The 19,736-nt window shown below is 41.2% G+C and overlaps 1 protein-coding gene across 1 annotated transcript; it reads right to left on the minus strand.

The window, feature by feature from the left end:
* Positions 1-1,125: 1,125 nt before the first annotated feature.
* Positions 1,126-19,510, minus strand: agpat2 (1-acylglycerol-3-phosphate O-acyltransferase 2 (lysophosphatidic acid acyltransferase, beta)). Its single transcript, XM_079656939.1, has 5 exons — positions 18,591-19,510; positions 11,696-11,871; positions 11,374-11,469; positions 5,704-5,776; positions 1,126-4,533 (listed from the first exon to the last, which is right to left on the minus strand). Exons 1-5 carry the CDS (start codon positions 18,781-18,783, stop codon positions 4,376-4,378), a joined length of 696 nt encoding a protein of 231 aa, XP_079513065.1. The 5' UTR covers positions 18,784-19,510; the 3' UTR covers positions 1,126-4,375.
* Positions 19,511-19,736: the final 226 nt, after the last annotated feature.

The following is a 19,736-nucleotide window of genomic DNA, read 5'->3' on the forward strand; positions in this document are numbered from 1 at the left end:
CGGTGCAGTGTGTGCACACTGAGTGGATTACTGAACAATGTTTGCAAATACACTCCTGTCTACGCGGCTGATATTAGATCCAACATTAATCTAACACAACAGAGGAGGTCTCCTGTTGGTCTCATGTATACAGTGTGGAGGGAGTATTCAGGTGCTTGACTTTAGTAAAAGTATGTATACAGCAATGTGATGGTACTTTATTACAAGTAACAGCCCAGTAATTCAGTAAATATAATAGTCAAAATGTAGTGTAACTATCAGAAATACTTTTCCAAGTGTTTAAAAACTGAATTTGTAAAATTAAGGGATTATCTTTTGGTGTTTTCTGTTGTAATAAGCAGTGGTGGGAAGTAAGTACAAGTACTGTAAAGCACAATTTTGAATTACTTGTACTTTACTTAAAGGTAGGGTAGGTAATTCACTTCGGAAACACTTTTTGTTATATTCCGTGGAATGCTCTTAACATCCCGATAGCAATGAATAAATTAAATGCGTTGACAATAAATACATATTACAAATATGTCATCTGTGGAAGCCGTGGTGCTGTAAAAAGCTAGTCCAGTTATCTGCCTCGGCCCGCGGCAGATAAATGAATGGCCTACCTGCCTGTCAGCCTTCCATCTCGTGCACAAACTTATCTCGTGGGTCATGTGCGCGTTTGTGTGTGTTGGAGGAGGGGCTCTGTAAGGAAGTCTGAAGGAAGGGGCAGATCGTTTTCGGTTGTGTACTTTCAAATTCTAGTTTACGCTAGCTGGTTTCTCCATTCTTACCTACCCTACCTTTAAGTATTTACAAAAAACATAGTGACATCGCTAAGAGGCCAACATTTGGTCCGCTCATTTTCAGACAGATTTTAAAATAAATGGATCAGGACAAAAAGAGAGAATCTTTTTTTTTTTCATGAAACTTTTTTCATGAAACTTTCAGAGTGTCTTTACATCCAGCCATTTACACCATTTATGTATAAAATACATTAAAAAGTGGATTTTGCATAATAGGTGACCTTTAAAGATAAAATAGCAGAACATTAAAGTACTCAAGTACCTCTAAAATGTACTTAAGTACAGTGAGAGTACACTGACTATACTCTAAATCTGAGGAAGGTAAAGCATTTCAGTGCACCACTTAAGGAAAAAAGAATTGATTTTATTGATTCTTTTGCAAGGCATTCACGTTTACCCAGAATAAGTGAAAGCAAGAACATTTTATAATGAATATTAACCAGATATTATAATGGGCATCTATACCATGTGTGCATAATAACACACACATACATATAGTAAGGGACCACACACACACAAGCCTCTGCAGGATGTCAGCTGTTTCTCATATCCATCTAAAGCAACAACCAATTACACTTTTAATAGCTTTGGTGAAAATCAGAGAAAACTTGAAATTCCTTTTTTGGTTTTTCCACCCAAACTCAGCATGAAAAGTGCTTTATTAAGGTTCAGAACACTTTGAATATATGTTATCTTACAGTATCTGTGTTCGTAAACAACTGCCAAACATTTCAACCAGCAGAGGAACTCACAAGTTCAAGCTTATGACACAAAGCTTAGAAATCACACATCTGTATTACAAAATAACAAAGAAATGAACATGAAATAAATGGATAAAACACTGTTAGCTAATGTGTATGGTATAGTTCATATTTTGGAAGAAATCCAAGTATGTATAACATTCAAACCACTTGCTGCAATGATAAAAACAGCAGATAAAAGTCAATAAATATGTTTAAACTAAGAAAACAAATCAATTTGTATTAATAGGGGGGATATATACTATACTGGCTTGAAATGAAATGAACCCCTTACAGTCATGTGTACTTAAAGCCGAGCACAGCAGGTATGTTGCTCTCACCTATGTACAGGCTTAGTAACAAAGGTTGATACATTTAGATTGCACACAATCGTACTGCAGACATTATCTTGAGAATGGATTTAACATTAAATGGTCAAGTAATATCAAATACATGTCATTAGATGTGACACCCACTGCAGAGGATTAGGGCCAGGTGATCTCTTTGGAGATCTGAACAAAAGTGGATTTTTTTCTGAGAAAAAAAGTCAGAACTCTGAGAAAAAGCCAGGATTCCGATAAGCTAAAAAAACGTCAGAATTCTTCATTTTTTTCTCAGAATTTTGAGATTTAAAATTATTTTAAGATTTTGAGTTCTGAGAAAAAAAAAGACTGAGAACTCAAGTAAGACATTTTTTTGTTGTCAGATCTCAAGAAATGTTTCACATGCGGCCATAATCCTCCCATGATGATGCTTAGAAAATAGGTAGAACATTAAAATGCAGTTTGCAATTATCCTGAATGCTGAAATACATTCTCAGATGGGGTTTGATGGCCAAATGATTCAGGAAACTGTAAAGGCAGTGAGCAAAGTCAAATGTAAGACCTGGATGTAAACTAAAACAGTTTAGTCGGTTCTATGCGGTAGCGGTCATTGTCATTACATAATATAAATATAATTTGAGCATACATACATTGAGCCCAACAATCCACAGGGTGCAACAAGAAAAATCAAACTTAAGGCCAACATTTCAACAGCTTTTAAAATAATCTACTATTCTTCTACCAGGCTGAGTAATAACTGAATCGGAACATCACACCTGAACCAAGGTTATCACCTTCATATGGATGAAATCAAAACAAATATGGGGACATGACCATTTCCATTTAAAAGACCCCGTGTAACCTTTAATTATAAAAGAAAACACAGATTGGACTCGCAGAGCGCATGTGAGAAACTGTATTTCAATTGTAAGCTTTAAACAAAGAAGCACGTGTTTGGGAAGTATTGAAAATAAAAATGGATTTCGTTTAGCGTGTATGAAGGTGAAAACACCCAACATTTTTTTTAAGAATTTGAAGTAACACGGTTCCGTTCTGTGATGTAGAACTACGTATGCCAGGTTTATTAGTCATTAGTGAATCTTCAAGTTAATCAGAACAAATCAAACAAAGTAAAAAAAGAAGCTTGAGATCTAAAATCATTTCCTGATTCTACACAAGTCTTACCCTTTCCCTACAACAAGAGCTACCTTGTATCATTGGAAATCTTATCATTGGTAAAGTGGAATCAGTCCGGAGGAGCGATTATTCAGTCATGTTGAGATAACAATGGTTTAACTTTGGAAACTTTCCAATAACACTTGTCATGGCACAGCCGGCAGCTTGCACTTTGGAGCAGTAATGCTACACATCGTTGGACATTGCACAATTTGAAATCCCCTTTTTGACACATCTTAAAATAGGTTCACTTGTGAGTTCCTTTCCGAGGAGCAAAAGTCACTTCTAAAAAAAATTTAAAATAGAAAAAAAGACACAGCAAGATTATCCCATTTAGAAATAAATAAAAATAGCAAGAATACAGCGAGACAAAAAACACTTGTTGCTCGAAGCTGCACCTGGTTATTTCTAATCTTTTGGAGAGAAAATGCACAATGATACACCCACAATGCACAACATTGAAACTGATCAGTCCACTAGAGTCCAGTAACTCAGTACAGATGGGTGCTATTGTTACACACTTTATCTTGAATTCCCGGCTTTCTGACATCATGAAGTATGTCATGGAGTTTATTGGTCAGTGAATTTAACAGCCAATGTGGATTATAGAGTTGAATTCATAGCGAAAGAAGTTTGCAGCCGCCCGGCGTTGACCTCTCACCTGGGCACACGCCACCAGGGCAGGAGACCCCGCTCCTTATGTCTTTAGGCAAGAGACTGGAATGCAGACAACGGGACACACACACACACACACACACACACACACACACACACACACACACACACACACACACACACACACACACACACACACACACACACACACACACACACACACACACACACACACACACACACACACACACACACACACACACACACACACACACACACACACACACACACACACACACACACACACACACACACACACACACACACACACACACACACACACACACACACACACACACACACACACACTAAAAGGAGATGAAGTCAAAACTAAAAAGTACAAAATGGTGATAAAATAAGACGTTAAAATAATTAAAGCTAGAGAGAAAGCACGGATGGAGGTGGACAGAGCCATCCAAAAGGCATGCACGAAGAACAACATACATCTGTACTGTTGCCCAGCCGTCCGTCACTCCACTCGCGGCGCAGCGCGGCTGCTGATTCGCTGAGGGTCGGGACCCACTGTGCTGAGTTCAGGCCGTCCACCAGACAAGAGGAGATTTCACAACTGTGTCATCTCCTGGCCAGGTGAAGGGACGACCTGGGGGGGAGAGGGGGGAAAGTCTGGGGGGGAGGGATGGGCTTTAGAGGGGACAGAGGAGGTGAGTGTGGTAAATGTTCAGTGCTTGCACGGCCCGTTGCTATGGGGTACGGAGTTAGAGATGCTGAGGAAGGAGGAGTTCATCAGGTCGAAGGATTTGTCGATGAGGGAGGGGATGTCGTCTGACGTCAGCCCCTTCGTCTCGATCTTTGGGAGGATCTTGATTCTGATGGTGCCTGCAGGAGAGAACACTGTCAGGAGTCACATCAAGGAGCTGAGAGGGCATCTCAACTGATGATATCATCACAATAATAGGATAAGCCTTATTTCAGGACTTGTTTTCTACTATCAGTGTGTGTCTTGATAAAGAATGCTAAAGGATGATCAGCGTGAGGTCCATATGTCCGTGCCACTTTTTGGGTGAAAGAGAGTATAAAAGCTGTCTCTCAGTCTTCAGACAAAGGTTCCAGATTCACGTGTCCTGTCCCTTATACTGTTGTAAAACAATAATCTATAACTTCAATCACCAGCAGTTCTGTGTTTCTATTGTTCTGTATTCCAATGTCCAGAGTGTTGGTTAACAGATCCACGACAGGACTGCTGACACACTGCATGTTGCATGATATACAGAGAGAAAGGTATCCAATGCCCTGTTTTTAAATACAGTACTACTGTATACCCCATTTTATTACAATGAGTACTTTAAGAACGGTGTATTAATGAGATGAAACATGTGGGCATTGTTGTACTCCTATATGCATGCTGCATCTTTCATAGTGACTAAACAGGAGACTTGGCTGCGTCGTTGGGTTTTGTAGGATTTCTATTTGGGAATATTGGGAATGAGAGGGGAGCTGGAGACGCCATTGCAAAGATACAAAGCTGGTTAAACATCGGCAAAGTAGTTGGGTATTTAAGCAATAGCTCACGACAGGCCGTGGTATATGGTCATTATACGCTTCGCGTCGGGCCGAACCACGCCCCCTTAGCTGTGATATAATGTCGTGACCTATTGCTTTTATAAAACGGTTACAAAGTATGGCAATATGAAAGAAAAATACACACTCCAATTCAAATGTGAAAAGTAACTACAATTCTACCCCTGATATACGCTCATTATATAACAGCTAAGAACCAATCAGATTGCTTGATTTGACTTATCCGTTTTATAATTAACTGTATAAACGCAGTATGATACAATAACTTTTTTTCACATCCTTATTGACAAAATAATTTCAAATTCAATGTCTTGTCATCTATTATTCCAATACTTTAACAGATGTTTTAGGTTTTGCTGTGGTATCCTTTCAGTATCGATGTTGAGGTATTCATGAATTGAAGTCATTATTTTGGTATTGTGACCAGATTTCTTGCAACAGAAAAATGATGTATAAAATAAAGATTACCCGAATTGAACTGCTTTTGTTTCTGTAGGTAGAAACTGCTGTAGGAGGAGAAAACAATGGGTATGATGGGTACCTGAAAAACAAGAGAAGAAAAGGGATTACACAGACTATACAAATATTATCATCACCTTTTTTGTAGTTATGTTAAATATCTAAAGTAATGTGACTCCTAATCTTTCCCTTCTCCTGAGCCACAGGAGGATAATCAAACAGGCATGACTGCATCTCTCTCTCTCTCTATATAACAAAGTATTGAGATGAACTTTTGTTATTGACCAAACACACACACACACACACACACACACACACACACACACACACACACACACACACACACACACACACACACACACACACACACACACACACACACACACACACACACACACACACACACACACACACACACACACACACACACACACACACACACACACACACACACACACACACACACACACACACACACACACACACACACACACACACACACACACACACACACACACATTTAGTCAGCCACCAATTATGCAAGTTCTCTCACTTAAAAAGATGAGAGGTCTATAATTTTCATCCTAGGTATACCTCAACTATGAGAGACAAAATGAGAAGAGGAAAAATCCAGAAAGTGACATTGTCTGATTTTTAAAGAATTTATTTGCAAATTATGATGGAAAATAAGTATTTGGTCAATAAAAAAAGTTAATCTCAATACTTGGTTATATACCCTTTGTTGGCAATGACAGAGGTCAAATGTTTTCTGTAAGTCTTCACAAGGTTTTCACACACTGTTGCTCCATGCAGATCTCCTCTAGAGCAGTGATGTTTTGGGGCTGTCGCTGGGCAACACAGACTTTCAACTCCCTCCAAAGATTTTCTATGGGGTTGAGATCTGGAGACTGGCTAGGCCACTCCAGGACCTTGAAATGCTTCTTACGAAGCCACTCCTTCGTTGCCCGGGCGGTGTGTTTGTGATCATTGTCATGCTGAAAGATCCAGCCACGTTTCATCTTCAATGCCCTTGCTGATGGAAGGAGGTTGTCACTCAAAATCTCACGATACATGGCCCCATTCATTCTTTCCTTTACACGGATCAGTCGTCCTGGTCCCTTTGCAGAAGAACAGCCCCAAAGCATGATGTTTCCACCCCCATGTTTCACAGTAGGTATGGTGTTCTTTGGATGCAACTCAGCATTCTTTCTGCTCCAAACACTTCTAGTTGAGTTTTTACCAAAAGGTTCTATTTTGGTTTCATCTGACCATAGGACATTCTCCCAATCCTCTTCTGGATCATCTAAATGCTCTCTAGCAAACTTCAGACGGGCCTGGACATGTACTGGCTTAAGCAGGGGGACACGTCTGGCACTGCAGGATTTGAGTCCCTGGCGGCATAGTGTGTTACTGATGGTAGCCTTTGTTACTTTGGTCCCAGCTCTCTGCAGGTCATTGACTAGGTCCCTCCGTGTGGTTCTGGGATTTTTGCTCACCGTTCTTGTGATCATTTTGACCCCACGGGGTGAGATCTTGCGTGGAGCCCCAGATCGAGGGAGTTTATCAGTGGTCTTGTATGTCTTCCATTTTCTAATAATTGCTCCCACAATTGATTTCTTCACACCAAGCTGCTTACCTATTGCAGATTCAGTCTTCCCAGCCTGGTGCAGGTCTACCATTTTGTTTCTGGTGTCCTTTGACAGCTCTTTGGTCTTGGCCATAGTGCAGTTTGGAGTGTGACTGTTTGAGGTTGTGGACAGGTGTCTTTTATACTGATAACGAGTTCAAACAGGTGCCATTAATACAGTTAACAAGTGGAGGACAGAGGAGGCTCTTAAAGAAGAAGTTACAGGTCTGTGAGAGCCAGAAATCTTGTTTGTTTGTAGGTGACCAAATATTTATTTTACCGAGGAATTTACCAATTAATTAATTAAAGGTCACATGTCATGCTTTTCCGGTTATTACCCGTCCCCTTGTGTGTTATGAAGGTTTTTCTGCATGTAAACGGTGTGCAGAGTCAAAACCCTCAAAGTACACCCTGTAGCGAGAAAAACTCTAAAACAGAAAATACCTCCCCAAAACGCCTCGTTGGTGAAACGTCATCATGACGTCATCATCCATTTGATTCTTCCGGGTACGTGCTTACGAAAGCACGTACCCGGAACTAAATAGGCCAATCCGTGGAGCCGTTACGTTACGTCCGTGGAGCCGTTACGTTAAGCCCCCGCTGATTGGTCCAAATTGACCAATCCACACACACACTCAGTGCAGGCAGCCCTGCTGATTTCTGCTCTGTGCTGCAGGCTGAGAACAGACAGTTGGGATCGCGCAAAATTCTCTCTGCAGACCCATTCTCACAGCGTTTATCAACCTATAAACCTTTTTCTTACTCAATATCAAGCCACACTTATTGTTTTTATTTCGGCTGTGACTTTGTGTGTGTTCAGGTTGAGTTTGGCTGTGTTTGGCTGTGTGTCGCTAAACAAGAAAATCACGGAGGGGTGGGGGGGGGGAGCTGCAGCGAGCCGTTTAGTGGAGAAAGTGAATACTGCTGAATACACATACTTTACAGAGATGCTGTATGCGAAACCAATGTGAGTTTGGAAAATTGCACAGTATTTTTCTATTTTAGTATACCTGAACAATGGAATTATGATCAGTGGAAATGGCCACGACATGTGACCTTTAAAAATCCTACAATGTGATTTCCTGGATTTTTTTTTCTCATTTTGTCTCTCATAGTTGAAGTGTACCTAGGATGAAAATTACAGGCCTCTCTCATCTTTTTAAGTGGGAGAACTTGCACAATTGGTGGCTGACTAAATATTTTTTTGCCCCACTATATTTTTTTGCCCCACTATATATATATATATATATATATATAAGACACCAGCAGTCTCCGTCTCCTCCACTAATAGAGGCCGAGTCGCTCTCCCGAGGCCCCGAGTGGCCCCTTCCCCGGGACTGGCAGAGCCGAACGTGGCCCCCCTGGGGGCTGTCCTGCTTCCACTCAATCTGGCCGGCTGGGTACAAATGGAAAAGGCTGCGCGGTAACTCGGCAGAAGCAAACATGCAGAGATAGATATAGTCTCAGAGCCAACAGGGAGAAACCAAAACACACTCGGTGCGTTCTCCAGACCTCAAATTAAGTTATTCCACTACCTCTCTCCAACACAAACACACAACAGATCCAGCTCGAGTATCGAACATGGAAAAACTATTTTTAGGCAGAATACTTTGATTCATTCACAGTGCAGCTACTTTTTTTGCATGTCTTTTCCATCTGTTTATAGTCAGTATTTCTGAAAAGTTGCAACATTTCCAATAACCCCAGATCGTTAAGAAGTCAAAATATCTTAATAATAGATTATGTTATCATTTCCAAAATTCACAACATGTTTTTTATAATTAAAATATTCTGCTTAAATCCTATTTGTTGGCATTATGGAACTTTATTAATGGGGCAGCAATATATATAACACCAGCATAACAAACATAAATAAATGAATACCAAACTAACTAATTTAATCCAATAAATCACATTATTCACAAAGAACTTTATTTAAGGACATTTACATTATTTGTATATACTGTTAATGACATACTGTTATACTACTGATAATACGGCTCACACTGTGTACATTTTTTTTTATTTGTCATATGTATTTGCTTGTATTATACAATACATTTCACTGTGCTAAACTTCTGGTAAGATGCTACCTACATTTTGTTGTCTCTGTACTTGTAGTCTGTGCAAATAATGTAAATCTAATCTGATTGACATTATTTATAAGGTGATGTAAACGTGTCATCACATATGACGACAGACATTTGAAGCTCCATGTGTAAACCTGAATTAAGGCTCTGAATGTAAAGAACAGACATTTGGTCCAGCCCTCACTGTTTGTGAAACATAAGCACATGTGAGCCGCGCTGCAGAGCCAATAGAGGCCCTACAGACATTGTTAATGTGTTTGCTAATAAGGAGCAGCAGGGCTTTGTTTTTCTAGCCTCTCAGCCTCACTGCATGCACATCTGAATCAAACCGATATTAATCTTTAGCAGCAAGTAACAAGAAGAAATTGGCTCACACAACACACACCACAAGGTTTACGCCTGAGGCACACCTCGTCGCAGTTCCTGGCCAGATCTCATTCAACAATGTTTTTTTTAATTCTTTCCACCTGTCGGACCTGCAGAGTGAGCGCTACGAAACGTGGACTCAAGGACAGAGACCTCCCTGCAAACACCCTGCCAGTTACTCTGCAGTCATTATATGTCGTCTTTTCTAACTTCAATCATTGGGTGAGAGGAGTCGGGGGCAGATTACATCACTGCACAGCTGAGAAAAAATTCACTAAAGACAGAAAAAGTAAGAAAGGGCTCAGACAGACAAAACAAGTCTGACCATTTCAAAGCATTCCTTGTTTCATTCGATATTGGATATGGTTACATCAAAATGTGCCTTGTGCCACATAAGGTTGCTAGCTCCCCCATGTGTCTAGAATCAGCACATTGCTCTGTCTTTTAGGAAACAAAACTTGGCAGAAGTGCCCTTGAAAACAGCCAGTGTTATTACAGGCGCTTTTTGCCAGCAGGGTTAAGCAAACGAACAGGAAGTCATGACACAGGAAATGGGTACGTTAGCTGACACTTTTTTTGTCACTCAGGGGGCGGATTCACAAAAGTGGATTGCGGTTGCTGATGGCATAATGATTGTCGTTCATTTGCACAACTGTTATCTGCTCAAGGTCTGATGCTAAAATATATGACTACAGGGTATATGCAGGAATCCTGAAGTCCAATGTAATACCTTTTAAAGGAGAGGTGTCATGGCCATTTCCACTGATCATAATTCCATTGTTGAGGTATACTAAAATAGAAAAATACTGTGCAATTTTCCTAACTCACATTGGTTTCGCATACAGCATCTCTGTAAAGTATGTGTATTCAGCAGTATTCACTTTCTCCACTAAACGGCTCGCTTTATTACGAAAGCACGTACCCGGAACTAAATGGACCCGTACCCGGAAGAATCAAATGACGATGACGTCATGATGACGTTTCACCAACGAGGCGTTTTGGGGAGGTATTTTCAGTTTTAGAGTTTTACTCGCTACAGGGTGTACTTTGAGGGTTTTGACTCTGCACACCGTTTACATGCAGAAAAACCTTCATAACACACAAGGGGACGGGTAATAACCGGAAAAGCATGACATGTCACCTTTAAGACTTTTCTACTAAGACCCTTTCCAAACATTTTAAGACCTCCTCGCCACTTGGAGTTTTAACCGGTTACATTGGCGACACACTTTACCTCACATTGACTATATACAGTATTGATTGTCCTTCCTCCTTATCTTACAACCATTTGGACGCAGCACACTTGCATTTCCCCATAACGATGTAGTTTAACAACCGGCGTAAACGGACCTTCGCGCGCTATCAAGCAGTGGGCGTGCGATGTCCTGTTCAGATGACATCAAATCCAACAGGATTCCATCAATCACAAAACACACTCGGTGCGTTCTCCAGACCTCAGTACCCGGAATCTTCTTATAAATATGCCTCAGGTAACACCAACTCTCTGAAGATGGAAGCCATGCAGTCCCTTTGTGAATGTGGCCCTGAGTAAACATACACAACACCATTTCAGGAGATAAGAGGAAAAGGGCTCACTTGTGCCTGCACTGCCAGGTGGAAAGCTCCTTTTTTGAAGGGCAGCAGGTTGCCTGTCTGGTTTCTCGTTCCCTCTGGAAACACCCACAGACGAATCTGTAGAGGGGAAAAGCACAAAAGTGTCAATTCAATCATAACAATGACAAATTATTTGCAGAAGGAAAATCTAAGAAAACGACACATAAATAACGGTCAAATTCATTTGACATAAAAGCATCTCCTTTTTTTCTTTTGGGATGTAAAGGCTTACTTTAACTCAGATAAACAGATCTCCCTTTAACACTGATTTCAGGGTGTTCTGGTGTGACATCTTCCACATTACCTTGTCGTCCAACATGGTTTTGGAAGCGTCAATCATCACACTCTTGGCGTCGTTCGGCTTCTTGCGGTTGATGAAGACGATGCCTCCCAGCCAGCAGATGAGACCCACGGTGCCGGCGTAGATCAACTCCTTCTTGGCGATCATGGTGCAGCGGTCTGGCAAGATCTCCATCAGACCTGAGGAACAGAGGGTAACAGAGGAAACAGTCAGTGGAAATGCATGTATAAAGGGCTTTATTTAACCAAAAATAACTAATGTCAAGTACTTCATAACTTTCGTTAATTATCTCCAGGTAAAGTCATATCTGAAAAACTGCATTCCTAAATGAATGAGTAAGCTTAGTTTTATAGCATAGGAGTTTGAAATAGGCGCAAAGGCAAATCATTTAGGTGTTTAAGCAACATATTTACAACAAGAGGTACGCACGTACTTTAAAAAGATGGTCTAATAAAAATCTAATGCCACCATAAATGACATTCATTTAGCGACAATTAAAGTATTTGCAAGATGACATCATAAGATATGAAGATTTGAAAATACATTTGAAAACCTCAATAGAAGCTACTAAAGAAAAAAGGCTGTGTAAAGCCCTAACTATTTGTATAAATGCTACAAATTTAAAAAAATGACTAGACTTAATTAAAGTTCCCATGTTTTGACCATTTCTACTGATCATAATTCCATTGTTGAGGTCTACTAGAATAGATTTACATTGTGCAATTTTCCAAACTCACATTAGTTTCTCATACAGCATCTCTGTATAGTATGTGTATTCACTCTCTGTCCTAAACGGCTTGTTGGAGCTCCTGTCCCCTCCTCCCTGTGAGCCCACTGTGCTCTGATTGGTCATCTTGCCCACTCTGTTCTGATGAGTCCACCACCGTTACAGCGGAACATCAGTGATTATGTGTTACAATGGCGTTAGCAACCAGAAAATGACACCAGTAGTGACAAACAGATGAGAATGCTGCATGGGGTCTGGGTGCCGTGTTGGCGGGACGTTGCGTGGCTCGCTGGTCCGCCCTGTGGGGCTCGAGGAGCGGACAGTGTGAGCTGGATTAATGGGTTGCGGTCGAATAGTCCAAAAATTGGCTCCTATCGTCTATCCCTATCACCTATTCCTTGACCTCTGAGTGAAACGTCACGGAGTTAAGGAATAGTGGATAGGAGAATTAAAAAGGACTTAGGGGAAGAGACTGCACTTTCACTATCCGACGTGTTTATGATGCGCCAGCGGACGTCATAAATGTGCGTCTGCTGCTGTGGGGAAACTATGGAAACTACAGCTCTCTATTAGCATTTTCTACAACATGGATGTAATAAGAAGGAGGGACTACTGTAAACTCATCTAGAGACTCTGCGCCGTGCTATGATGCTGTTGTTTTATGCTTTATGAAGGTGGACAGCAGAGAAACATATTCTTCATGACCAAAGTTGGAATTGAAATAAAAAAGGAAAGTGAAACTTATGCTCGTCACCCTCTCCCTCCGGTCCACATTAATACAAATGATCCCAATACATATGATTGTATGAAAAGATCTTAAAATCAATACAAATGTATTTATTATAAACGTTAGTCCTTAACACCTATCACTGTGTATATCACCATTCAAACATCTTTAAAAAGTTGAACAAACCCCACACAGCTCAGTGAAATGTTGACTTTATTTGACAATTTCAGTAAAAACTAACGTTCATATTTCTCTTTTTGATTATAATACTGATGAACGTTCAAAACAAAGCACTTTGGCAACTTACCACATACGTTTTAAAATGCTTAATAAGCACCGTAACTTTCATGATATCATTTCTCCGTCATAATCGGTTGTTTCCGTGAACGGTCCACTGTTGGGTGACGGCAAATGCTGCGGCTGCAAGGCATTGTGGGGCAGCATTTTCTCCTCTCCTTTCGTCAAGGGAGGTCCAGTGGTTCCTAAGCTAAAGGAGGCTATGAAGAAAGTTTGAAACCCCCTTTCCTATCATCTAGAGCAGGGGTCGGCAACCCCTGGCACGCGTGCCAGCATTGGCACGCGGCACCGTAACCAGTGGCACACTAGGAATAAGTGGAATAAGTGTGCAAAATATTTAAATTAATTTTCGGATCCTGAACGCGAGACCGCCGCCAGAGCGCATCTCCCCGTTACCTGCAGAAGGAAGCCATGCACGCAACGCAGCCCCGCTCTCTTTATCTCCAGGTGACTTTCTGCCGCTTTCCTCCGTGGTGCAGTGCTGATCGTTTCACCACGGAGGAAAGCACTTCACTCATTTCAGTACCCATAAGGAGCTGTACAAATGACGCAGTTTTTGCGTGGCTGTGTTTATTTAGTTGAAAGCCCAGTGGCGATCTGCTCATCTCTCATCGAAATAATATGCTACAAAGGGGCGGACTGGCCATCTGTGTGTTGAACTTTCCTGTCGGCTCCCAGACCGTAGTCGAGGAGGGCAGAAGCAACAAGCTTCAGGTTCAATAACCCACTTTAGCTTAAATGACTGGAGAGAGGCGAGCTCTTCTTGGGAGGCCGTTGCATTTATTTAGCTGTTCTTCTGTTTCACAAAATACATCACAGACCTCTGTTTTTCTGCTTTCCCGTTTCACTTCCAGAAACATACACACGTTCCATCACTGTCGCTCTAGCATTCAAAAACACACAAGCCGCACCCCTCTCTCTCTCTCTTAAAGGGACAGTGATCTCATCTCACTCTGCATGACCCTAATATCATAACTTGTGTGTTCTGGAGAATCACAGAACGGACGATCGTCCTTATTATTATGCCATTTAAACCAATTATTTAAACGTGTATGTTAAATTTGGCATCATGTAAGTTGCGCTGACAGGTCCACACACTGCTTCCCCGCAGCGAGGCTCCCCCGCCCTCCTGCTGATAGTTGACGAGCGTCAAGCTCCTCAACCCCCCCCCCCCGTTGATAATTCTCGATCGTTGGCACGCTGATAACATTTGTTTTTTTAAATGGCACTTCATATCAAAAAGGTTGCCGACCCCTGATCTAGAGAATTCGAATGGCACTTATCATGGCTGCCACTGAGGGACTTCCGGGTAATTTCACTCCGTTCGGAAGGTTCCTAAGCTGAATGGACTATTCGACCGCAACCCTGGTGTCGTTTCCTGGTTGCTGCGTGGGGTCAATTTGTCTATATCCAGCATCCAGGGAAACACAGCTGGAAATCCACCTCACACTGTCCGCTCCGGGGGGCCTGAGCTGCTCGGGAGTCCACCCTGGCAGAGGGTGTGCCATTCGGACTTAGTGACGACAATAGGCCCCAGAAGAAGAAAATGGAAAAAGGTAAATCTCCAACAAGGCGTTATGGGGCAGCATAGACACGTCTTTTCTGTGTTTTACTCGCTACAGGGTGTACTTTGATATATGATGGGACCTTTAATTGGGAGTTATCTTCGTGAAAAGGACTTACATTATAAAACCAGACATGCAGAGTGGCCGACAGCAGATAAGAATAATGAAAGATATCCCACACAATATTAGAGAAAATCAAAGGATGGTACACAGCAAGTAGATGAGTTGAAGCTTGAGGGGAGAAGACAGAGCAGACAGAACCAACGTTAACTCAGAAAGGGAGCTTGAATCTGAGCTGTGGAGGTGAGGGATCTCAGGTCCTCGCGGTGTTATCACATTGCTGGAGGAGAATCAGCTAATACTGGCTGGGTGTAGCTGCTCCCATGGCAACCAAGACACCAAGCAGGCTCCTGCAGAGTCTCCTCAGCACTAATTAAATGCCTTGTTCTCCCCTGCTGTCACCTCCTTGGCCTCCAAAACTTCCCTCCTCACTCAGCGGCACAGAAACACTCTCCCAGGTACTGGTGGAGAGAAACCATTCCTCTGCTCAGCACAGCCAGAGTCCTCGCAGATCCAGGATAAAGAGGAATGAGGCAGTGCTCATTGAGTCATAGACAAATAATGAGAGACTAACCCCGAAGATCAGCTGTGAATGTCTGTTGTCATATTTCATAACGTCATCACCATAAAAAAAAAATGGGCCGGATAGTTGGTTTTTATATTTATGTAATTCATGGTGCTGTTTAATTGCTGCTAGAATGCCCCAGTAATGAAGCTGCATGAATCCCTTTATGTGCGGAGAATAGGAGAATAGGAAAGTCTAAATGACAACAAATATATCATTTTTACGATAAAGAATTATTAGGAATTTTGTATACATCTGTCTTTATTTTGACTTGACAAAAATATGTAGTTGTTGGAAATCTGGAATCTTTATAAAGTATAAAACGTATATTATAGGTGTAGCCTAAGCTTATCTTTCTCTATGCAGGAATACCAGGTTTACACAGAATACATAGATGAATGTGTGTGTTTGTAAATGTGTTGTAATTCCTGTGATTGCACGGCACTCGGTTGAATTCATTCTCCTTTTTGTCTAACACCCTTTGTCAGCACAAAGCTGGTATCATTTTACATTTGTCCCAGTTTCTGCAGGACTGTTGTTAACCTACTCTGCAGCCTGCCTGAGCACCAACATCAGGACATGTGTAGGAAAGAGGAGTTTGGATGGGGCTTTATTATTCTATTCAAAATGCACCAGATTGTTTAAGGTATTTAGTCGATGAGGCATGGAAGCACTGATGATGTCTACAGGAGTCTTTATTTGGTTGCCGAACGAGATTGTGACTAACGGCAAATGTAAACAGGATCTGTCCACGCAGCTGTCAGAGACAATCCGGCTCTCTGTGATCAAAACACTGTCATGAATTAATGTGTGAAAGGTTACATCAGATCTGTGTGAAGCTATGAAGAGGATACTTAGTTTGTATCTTCGCCAAAGAGTAGGCTTCACTTGACGATAAAGACAAATGCTTCAGGTTCCACCTTGTTTATGGTTCCATCGCCCTTTTTCAAACGTTGCTTTTATTTTACACCAACTTCATAACCTCAACCAAGCCTAATAACGCAATATTTGAAGTTATTTTGTGCAGTTTTTTTATGCAGAAATGGAATCTGTGCACAGAAATAGCTGGATGAGAATGCACCTATACACGCTTGAGATGATGAGGGGTTTGTGCTTGAGCCCATTCACCCTACAGTGAAACACATTCAGGTCATCAGCCAGTTGTTCATTGTCTGCAGTGTGAGGGGATGGCTTCCTGTGTGACTCGGCAGTGAGCTCATCCAGGTCAGCAGTGCACTCAAAGCAGGCAGTATTTCATGACGGAAGATTCCAAAATGTAAATCTGATTTATTTATTTTTTAGAAGCGGAGCACGTGAGACCAAATTAAGAAAAACTAAAATGAGTGCAGAGGAAAAGCTGCCATCTGCACAACCATCTTGCGTCATGATGAACCAACACAAATATTTCAAAATAGATGAGACTGGCTGCATTTCTAAAACTTTCAGAACCATTTCCTGCTAAAAAAAAAGAACTATGACTGTTCTGAAATTGTACAGGAAAACTATTAATATGACAAGTTCCAATGTTGAAGCTACCTTAATTTATTATTTAAGTGTTTCAGTTTCAAGGTTCGCTTATACTGGTTTGACAATGTAGGAATCATAGTTATTTTTATACCATCTTAACTGTTTGCAGCAAGAAAACTATAAGGAGTAACTTAAAGTCAGCAATTAGCATCAGCTTTTGATTGAATTCATATCTGGAAATCTATGGGCTGGATGCTTTGCAAGTTTTCTGCAGGCTGTAGAGCAGGGGTGGGGAACCTCCGGCCTCCGGGCCGTATACGGCCCGCGAGACAATTTGGTACGGCCCTCGAGGTAATTTATAAACACACGCAAAAAAGAAAAAAATTTAAGAACTCTAGACCGCAAAAAAAATTAAACAAGCAAGTGCCTGTTTTACCTGGTCAAGGTCAGGGTCCTTGAACACAACATGAGCCTAACGTGTCATCACGTGGTATATGTCTCGTCTGACAGGGGTGCAGTTCTGATGGAGAGCACCAGAACACGGCTCCAACACTTCACAAATTGCAGTAGGCCTACCCATAAGGAGCCATACACATGCCGCAGTTTTTGCGTGGCTCGGTGGCTGTGTCTTTAGTTGAAAGCCCAGAGGCGATCTGTTTATCTGTCATACTGATCATACAGTCAATAACTTTCTTGTTATTAGCATCTGGTTAGCTAGCTATGCTAACGAATATAAGAAGCTTTTTCTCCTACCAGTGAGGTAAAGGCACATCTTTATATGGTCATTATAGTTATAACAAAATAAGAGAATACAGTAAACAGGTATAAAATACTATATGACAGTTACAAAAGTTGTTATTAATAAACAAGAATACAGTTTGAAAGGAGAGTGATTTGTAAAATATCCATAAAGAAAAAGAAATCTGCTTCCAGTTCTGTTTCATCTGGGTGTTGAGAGATGTTTCCATAGATCTCTTCATGTTGCTCTCAAAGTGCACCAGATTGATGCTTTTAACTTCAACATTAAAAAAAAAAAATCTTCCCGGGGAAGGATGGACCCCCCTAGAGGAGGTTTGGTCCCCCCCCCCCCCCCCCCACTTAAATCATTATCACATGGATAGGATACTAAATACATTTGCACACATCTTGTGTCCATATCTTTCTGTTTTGGTGGTCATGCCACAACCGTGCATCCAGATATCTCACCATGACTCGTGCATGCATGCACGAGTCATGGTAAGATATCTGGATTAAGAGGTTGCTTTTTCTTTGCACAGCATGAAAGAAAGGCCACATGAATGGGCTGTGATTTTAGTTTTTTTAAGCAGAGGTCAATAATTTGTACGCCCTCGGAGGATGTTGAAACATTTGAAATGGCCCTTGAGAGGAAAAAGGTTCCCCACCCCTGCTGTAGAGCAACAGAAACTAAACTGTTGTTTGAGAATTAAATACATATCCATCTTCATAGATAAATGAAGCACAGCACCCACCCAAAACATCCAGGGAGCTCTGGTGGTTGGAGATGATGACGTAGGGACCCTCGGTCTGCAGATGTTCCCAGCCGCTCACATCAAACCGGAGACCCAGGAAATACTTGACATGACGAACCAAGGAGCGGATAAGCCTGGGGGGGAAAGAGGTCATTACAGTCCAGAATAAGTATAGGTTACTGTTCACAGTCATGCATGTGCAGCAGGCTACATATTATTAACCCAGGACCAATGTTGGAGGAAACAGTAGGCTGTAGAAAGCCTGTTAAATAATATGGTATTAAGAGAAAAAGATCCCACTTCAAATGTTTAAATATTGACCTAAATCCAACAATCAGGACTGTCTTAAAAATACAGGATATCTGCTTAATTAACTATGTGCCACATCCCCATCGGCTTTGTTTGTTTCTTGGTTGGTTAAATCATCGCCTGCAGTAAGAACAATGCTCCAATAAGCTTTAAAGAAAATATCTTCCCATCTGCCCTGAAATAAAACAAAACACACAACTAAAGTTACTCTAGGATGTTTCTGATTTGATAAATTCTTTCATTTGTCTGGAACCAAGAATGTTTTTATAGCAGTGGCGTTTTTGCTAGAAGAAAACAAATCTATTTTGTATATATATTGTCTAATGTCTATATAGTCTATATTGTGAATACATCAACTAATCAATGTCTATTTGTAACTCCTACCAACATAATGAAACATATTGAAGCTGCAGTTAGCCATTATTTGACTGGACTTCTCTCTATGTGATTTGGTACGAGTGACACTTACACATCACAGACAGGCATTTGATCGAATGTAAATATCAAGATACATTATGAAGCTTTAAGAACAGTGTGCAGGTTAACTATTCCTTAGCCCAATGACATTGGAAACACAGATTTTCACACCGACTTTTCCTGTTTTTATACTCTCCGGTCAGGGTTTATCTTCAGGAACAAACCACACTTGAACTGTGTAGTGACAAAGAAGATAACAACTCTGAAATCTGTAAAGGCATATGCAAGGCCTCTGCTCCCCCTTGGAAAAAGGGTCAATGCCTCTCGAAACAACAATGTTCAATGTGAGACCTGTGTTGCAACCAGAGGTTTTCAAGCTTTTACTTCTAACCACTGATATGAATTCTCAGCAAGCACTCG

The sequence above is a fragment of the Notothenia rossii genome (genome assembly GCF_949606895.1).
Source record: "Notothenia rossii genome assembly, chromosome: 11".
Classification (NCBI taxonomy): domain Eukaryota; kingdom Metazoa; phylum Chordata; class Actinopteri; order Perciformes; family Nototheniidae; genus Notothenia; species Notothenia rossii.

Coding starts and splice junctions, on each gene's coding strand:
- agpat2 (XM_079656939.1), bottom strand. CDS start 18,783: ATGACTGTGAACAGTAACCTATACTTATTCTGGACTGTAATGACCTCT. Junction 11,872..18,590: donor GAGCTCCCTGGATGTTTTGG/GTGGGTGCTGTG, acceptor TCTGTTCCTCAG/GTCTGATGGAGATCTTGCCA. Junction 5,777..11,373: donor ACCTGGCAGTGCAGGCACAA/GTGAGCCCTTTT, acceptor CTTGTTTTTCAG/GTACCCATCATACCCATTGT.